The sequence below is a fragment of the Dendroctonus ponderosae genome, unplaced genomic scaffold (genome assembly GCF_020466585.1).
Source record: "Dendroctonus ponderosae isolate FM_Combo_2020 unplaced genomic scaffold, Dpon_F_20191213v2 Dpon_F_20191213_2, whole genome shotgun sequence".
In the NCBI taxonomy this organism is placed as follows: Eukaryota; Metazoa; Arthropoda; class Insecta; order Coleoptera; family Curculionidae; genus Dendroctonus; species Dendroctonus ponderosae.
The window spans coordinates 8,588,928-8,596,158 of record NW_026018165.1 but is presented as its reverse complement, the minus strand read 5'-3'; the positions used below and the strand labels follow the sequence as shown (position 1 = coordinate 8,596,158).

General features: G+C 34.8%; 1 protein-coding gene across 1 annotated transcript in view; it reads right to left on the bottom strand.

Annotated features, from left to right (window-relative positions):
• LOC109546544 overlaps nt 1-7,231 on the bottom strand; it is a 12,094-nt gene that overhangs the window by 3,349 nt on the left and 1,514 nt on the right. The window contains exons 2-7 of the mRNA XM_048663547.1: nt 4,452-5,842; nt 4,249-4,396; nt 1,050-1,298; nt 823-990; nt 611-765; nt 270-551 (exon numbers count right to left, since the gene is read on the bottom strand). Coding sequence (XP_048519504.1) covers nt 270-551; nt 611-765; nt 823-990; nt 1,050-1,298; nt 4,249-4,396; nt 4,452-5,710 — 2,261 coding nt within the window. The 5' untranslated portion in view covers nt 5,711-5,842. The remainder of the gene's footprint in view (nt 1-269; nt 552-610; nt 766-822; nt 991-1,049; nt 1,299-4,248; nt 4,397-4,451; nt 5,843-7,231) is intronic.

Here is a 7,231-nt window from a genome sequence, read left to right as displayed (position 1 = left end):
AGGATACCCTCTAGGTGATAGTTCTGGATTACTCTTTGATAAATAATTCGTTCTTATTGCGAAATAGGAGCACTATTTATCAATCTGTAATAAAAGACGTGAGGAATGTCTTTTTTAAAGACAAAAAAATTTGAGGCAAAATACCCAAAAAAAAGTTTGTAGAAAAGTGAATCCGTCTCAACAATATAGAACTTATCTACAATGTTTACTTACATGCATAATACTTATATAGGTGAAAACTACCTGCAAACGCTTCCCTACAAACTTACCACTGAAAGTATCTTCTGCCCCCATAAGTTCCATCACTAAGTCCCTCGGGAAAACTCAACTGCACACCCACAAAATGCTCTTGACTGGGCATAACTACCGGGCCTACGTACCTAACCCGACCACCTCTAACTTTACCTTCGGAAGTGATCACTTTGACCCAGTTTTCCGGTTTCAAATCCCGAGGAAGTCTGGGCAAGAATGGTTGCCATCCTTGAGGAGGAACGTTATCCCTAGTCGGTTCTGGAGCTGATGCTCTACGTGGAGGCATCCTTCTACTATCTCTGAAACGATTATTGGAATTATTGCTGGGGTGGACAAACAAAGAAAAACATTTCCTTACCCATACGACATGGGATCTTTTGAGGTCACAAAACAATCTATGGACCTTCTTAGGTAAACTTCCGCTTCATCCACCAAAGAATCAGTGCTATCGCCACTGTCCACAGTGGACCAATCGGATCGTAATTCAGGCAGAGATCCGTTGGCAAACCGAACCTTCAAAACATTTTAAAATCAAGTAAAATGTTGAGGCAGTAGTGGGAAAGTGCCTACTTTTGAAGGTGTGTTTTTTAATAGAGCCCGCCTTGAAGGTGACACTGGTGCGGAGCACCTTCGTGATGGTGCTGGAGGCGACAAAGGATAAATGCTGCTGTAGCGAGATGGTGTCCGGCTAGATTCACTTGGAGTGGCTGTCGTGGCCGTCCAAGCAAATTTGTTTGACTAAAATGTTACATTTCGAACAAAGAACTTGAGGATTTATTAATATCTGATATTTTTACCAGACAACTAGGGGAATATAAATCTGTCGCCTTCAAAAATTGACCATAACTAGTTACAGTTGGAGGTTTTAGAGATCCAGGGCCAGACAAATGGTCAGCGGATCGGGATAATTCTGGCACCATGCTTGTAAAACCGATGTCAGATAATAAAACCCGTCTGGCTTCAACCGTTTTCTCAGACAACCTCAATCTGGACCCTGGTAGGGGATACTTTGAAGGTAAAGTAGTAAAGGTGTCACCAAATTTTGCCTAAAATCCGAGTGTTTCCAGAATACGTAAATCCGTAACTACGTTGACATGCAAGTTCGCGAACACTTGCGGCTCGAATTTTCGACATTCATTTATCAATTTAATAATTTATTACATTTTTTGGCCGCAAGATTCTCAAAACTAATCAGATGTGTACAGAGCGTTTACATACCGACAGACTTTTAAGGTTGGTAGGGGATATTAAGACTAACGTTTTGCTTTAAAAACTTAATTCCAAAAGCAAAATTCTTTGAGATACAAAAATAGGTTTTTTCCAATATCTGAAAATGCTTCAGACAAGGTTTATGCAAGTTTGACTTGTTTGTTAACTCACTAGAACTTAGAGGTTTATTGGATCAAATACAGTTAATACAATATTTCCAAGAGCGTGTTCACAGTAATCAATTAAGGTAAGGTTTAAACAATTAAGGTAAAATTAAATGAATACATAATAATTTTTTCTATTAATAAATCAATCAAACAATTTTTTTCTCTGATTCAAAGTACACTGTAGCGCAAATTTAAGAAATTTGCCTTTCTTAAATATTTTTTACTTGTCTCTGTGAATATTTTCTCAATCGGTAAACCGATTAGAACATTTCTTTTATCGAATCATAGATCTATTCATAAACAAAATTTGAGTTAAAAAATAAGCAAAAGAATGTAATAAACATTTTGTACAGGGCGTTTAAATAGCGTCATATTTTCTTGGTTAAAGTTAAGCTCAGACAGAAAAATATACATTGTTATTATATATATAGCCTCAGATCTTCTGAGTTATTTCGATACTTAATCGTCTTACAATTCGAGAGATATTAATTTTTTATGACCGGTCACATTTTCCGAACGAAATGTATTTAAACTTTTTCTTGTTCCGAAGAAGGCTGTACAAATAATCTTTTATTAGGAGCTTAGAGGTGCCAACCTCTTTTTATTTTACCGAATTTTACTGAATTCCATAAATAAATAAAACAAAAAACAATATCCTTAAGCGTAAAAACAAGAATACATATGTACTTTATATTTAAGGAAACACAAACAACTCATTGACAGAGCACAGACTATTGTTCGCACAAAAAAGTAAACTTTGCGCGGAAAATATATTCGGTCACAAAAAATGAATATCTCTCGAATGGCCCAGGATAAACGATTAAAGATCTTTTCGCAATATCTGAAAAAGACGCGGTTTCTGCAAGTTTGACTTGGTTGTTAACTCTAACTAAAATTTAGATGTTTATTGGATAAAATACAGTTAAGTATCTAATAGTATTTCCAAGAGCGTGTTCACAGTATCAACCTTTTAAACAATTAAGGTAAAATTAAATAAGAAATTAAATGATTACATAATAATTTCTTCTATTAATAAGTCAAACATACATTTTTTCTCTGATTCAAAGTACACTCGAGCGCAAATTTATCGCCTTTCTGAAATATTCCTTAAGTTGACTGTGAATATTTTCTCAATCGGTAAACCGATTTGAACATTTGTTTTAACGAATGATAGCTCTATTCTTAAATTAAACAAAATTTGAGTTAAAAGATAAGCAAAAGAATGTAATAAACATTTCGTACAGGGTGTTTAAATAGTGTCATATTTTCTTGGTTAAAGTTGAAATTCGTCTGCGGACAATATATTGTCCGTGTAGCTCAGACAGAAAAATAAACATCGTTATATATAGTCTCAGATCTTCTGAATAATTTAGATACTTAATGGTCTGTTTAACGTCAACCATTCGAGCGATATTAATTTTTTTTGACCGGCCACATTTTCCTCACGAAATGTATTTAAACTTTCTGTTCCGAAGAAGGCTGTACAAATAAACTTTTATTAGAAGCTTAGAGCGGCCAACCTGTGTTTCTTTTACTACTTATGTAATTGCATAAAGAAAGAAAACAAAAAACAATATCCTCAAGCGTAAAATCAACAATACTTTATATTTAAGGAAGCTAAAACTTGAACAACTCATTGACAGAGCGCAGAATGTTGTTCGCACATAAAGTAAACTTTGCGCGGAAAATGTATCTGGTCCTAAAAAAATTAATATCTCTCGAATTGCCCAGGGCAAACAGACGATTTAAGATCCAAGTTACTCAGAATACATGAAGCTATAACATCGTATAATTTTCCTGGGATATTCCATATTGCTCGCAGATAGTTTTAAACTTTGATTTAGTCGATTCACTGAATTCATCTCACTGGCTCATTTTATTTTTTTGCTTATCTAAAAACTTAAATTTTGTCCATGAATAATTCGATAAAAAAATTATTCAAATCGAACCATCGCCTGAGAAAATATTCACGGCCAAAACTTAGGGAATATTACGTAGTGCATAATAAGGAAAATTCTCAAACGAAAAAATATTGCCTTTTCTGCTGCAGTTGCAAAAGATTTCCAGTCTGGCCAACAAAAAAATGTAAAACATTCCTTAAAATCGTTTCAGGTCTTCAAAAAGTTGTGTAGAAGTTTGTCGCAATATTTAAGAAGCACACGCCGTAAACTCACGGAAATCTTCTTTTAAGGAAGGCGTTTTTAATCAAATACAATAATAATAAAGTATTTCCAAGAGCCTGCTCACAGGGCCGATTTTCTTGTAAATACTTGTGTCTTTAGCCTTTTGAAAAATTATGATAAAATATAATTTTGTCTATCCATAAGTCATTTTTTTCTCACAATCGAAGTCCTATAAGACGTAAAATTCCCAAGTATAATTCATTATTTATGCGGTTCATTACTTAAAAAAATGCCCAGTTGTCCCTTAAGAGGCCTGAAATCACTGTGCCATTGCAATTGATCCGAAAAAAATTCTTTCCCTGGTAAGCCACAAAATGTAAACATGTAATTAAAATCGTCTCGGGGGACTTTAACATTTTTTTACACCAAATTTCCCAACAACCCCAGAAGTTTGTCGGTATTTTTAAGAAACCCTGCATGTGAAAAATATAGTCTACCTTATTGCCTATACTACTTTCAGATCTCCATGCAGATCCAGGCAATGCTGATATATCGGTCTGAGCACCAGATTCGCGTCTTATTGCATTAGAATGAGTCAAAATAGGTCTACATTTTCGGGAACTCAAGCCCTTAGCTACTGCATCCCTACAAAGAAAAATCCTGATGAAGAAAACCGCAAGCAACAAAAAATGCAACCCACCTATGCGATACAGGTCTATATTGAATAGGATTCGGGCAAGTATTCCTTCTGGATCCCACATATTCAACTTCGTGAATTCCACATTTGGAAATATCCGTTTCCACAATACGCACCCTTTCTTCGAACCTATCGAAGCTTTCATCCTTTTCCAATGATTTGTTTTCAAAACTGGAATCCTGATAGGAGCAGAAGCTTTTTAAGCTTTTTTCGTGATTGATCGAATTGTCCGATCGCGAATTAAAAATCGAATTGTCCCGTTTAACTTCAAACGAAGACTGACGGTAATTAGTTTGCTCTGGATTACTGTCGTCGTTAAAAACATCGTCATCCAGCTCCCGATCTGAGACCTGGTCCAGGTCACTCAAAGGAAAATTTAAAAGATTCGAATTCGATTCCCTGCTATCAATCGGGACAAGTTCTTCTTTGAAGTCTTGATCTTTTGTATCATCAGTGGTAAAAATTAGCTCAATATCGTCCACTTCCTGGTCCAAGTCATTCTGTGGACTCATCAACTGTTCATCATAACGATTCGGGACTGCTTCCTCAGAATTTTCTCTTGAAAAACTCATTGTATCATCAGGCTCTTCTTTAAATGTGAATTCTCGTTTAACTGCAGTCAAATTCGAAAAGCTCAGAGTCTTTTTAAATGAAAATGATTTATCCAGAGGATATTTTAATACTGTTAAGCTTTCCAATGATCTGGAAGCATTATTAGATGTCTTTTTTGCTTTAATGGATATTCTAGTTTGTAGTTTACTTGCTTTTTTACTGGAGGACTGCTTTAGGCTTTCTGTGGGGGAAATAATTGTTACGTTCTTGAATTTATGTGGCTTAATAGTTGGTCTACTATTCAAATAACTGTCAGTTTCTTGCTCTTTCCTAAGCCCCAACAAAGACTCACATTCAGCTTGTAGGTAAATATCAGAATCCGTTTGGCACTCAATGCTTTTTTTCTCTTCAACCACAAAATGCTTCACATCCTCAACAGTACAAAATATGTCTTCAGGCTTAGTGAATTCTTCAACAGTTCTTGGCGTCTCCAAGTCAGTCTCGACAATTTTCCGCCTCAAAACATGATTTTCAATTGACAATGCATGTATAACTTCCTCAACCGATTCAACTGGCCAGGCTTTCGTTTTGAGCTCTAAAATTTCATTTTTACTCTCCTCAAGAGCGGCTCGAAGTGCGACTATGGTCTGATGAAGCGCCCTCACTGTTTCCAATCCTCCACTTTGAGAAACTGCACCCCCAAAATCCATTTTAAATCCTTTACATCCATGCTGTAGCGCTTTTAATGTAATTACGGACTTTACTGAACAGTGTTCTAAGGAACCATAATGATCGAGTTCGCACTAATTGAGTTTACGAGGGGATTAAGTGGCACACTGGCGCTATTGAAGTTATGAAATGAATTTATTAGTTTAGTATAGGTTATAGATGGGAAAACGATGCAGTTTAAGTAATTCTTATTTATTTAGAAGTAAATGATATTAGGAAATAAATGTGAACGCTCAATCAATAGTTACTTTCTTAATTTCAAAATGTTTGAAATTGAAAATTTATATAACTTTTGCTTTATTTTATATTCGTATTAGCAGGAGAAAAGGCAAATGCTGTGGTAAATGGAAAACATCTTGAGCTGGTGGCACCTTGTATATGACCATTTTTAGCTAAATCGACCTCCACCGGGCCTCGAACACCCGTATGCTTTTATTCCGAAAATAGACCCACTCATTCGATCAACAAGTTAAATAAGTGATTTCTCGCGAGAAATTTTATGAAGGACAAAAATGGCTTTTTTGCTGGTAAATCCACGGAACCGGAACATTGTGTTACATTCAAATTCTGAAATTGATTTGGCATCCGTATGCAAAATTATGAGCTTAAAATATGCTATATTATTTTAATGAGCTTAAACGCTTTGCTTTCTTCGATACATATTAAGCGTTTAACAGCACAGTAAACAAAGTAAGGACGTTTTGTTAGGTTTGAAAGATACACACTATAAAAATCCATAATAACAACATTGTGTTAGTAACAATAATGTGAAATTTGTTTTTTTACTAAAAGAACTGTGGAAAATTAGCTTAGCTAGAGGCAAAAATCATACATTCTCAAAAATCACAATCGTACAATCTTCTATTTGTGACGATTTCCTATTTGTCTTACGTTAAATAAGAGTGAAATAAGAACATTTAAAAATGGTAGGGAATTAATATATTAATTCTGTGATACTGCAGTACATGTATCTATTATAATAGATCAGATACTTGCATTTCGCCTGATGGCGCAATTTTATAAAAGTTCTTTTCGAAGAGGAAATTTCAATTTCGAGTAATAAAATGTTTATTGTTGCTTCCTTTCGCGCTGGATCTTCAAAACAACTCTACCATACTCCTAGAATTATCTAAACAATAAACGTCTAAAGTTAAGCCGAATACTCCCTAATGTTATTCCGATTATCTAAATGTAAACTCTCAGTTTATCTATGATTTTTTCAAGAACTAAGGTAATTTAATATCTCAATATATTCATCCCAACTCAATATTATGTGAAAGAACTTATACATTTATCAATTTCGAAAAATCGTGACCACAAAGAAGTAATTTTTATAATGCTCTAATCATGCACAATGACGAGTGTTCTTTTATGTCCTTAATGGCTTTTGCGGGAACAGGATTTTTGAATGGGAACAGAACATTTGCGCTAATGAACCTTTCAAGTACAGCTTTCAGTTTTTCAGAAAACCAGATATTTGCGTTTGAGTTTTAACAATTTTG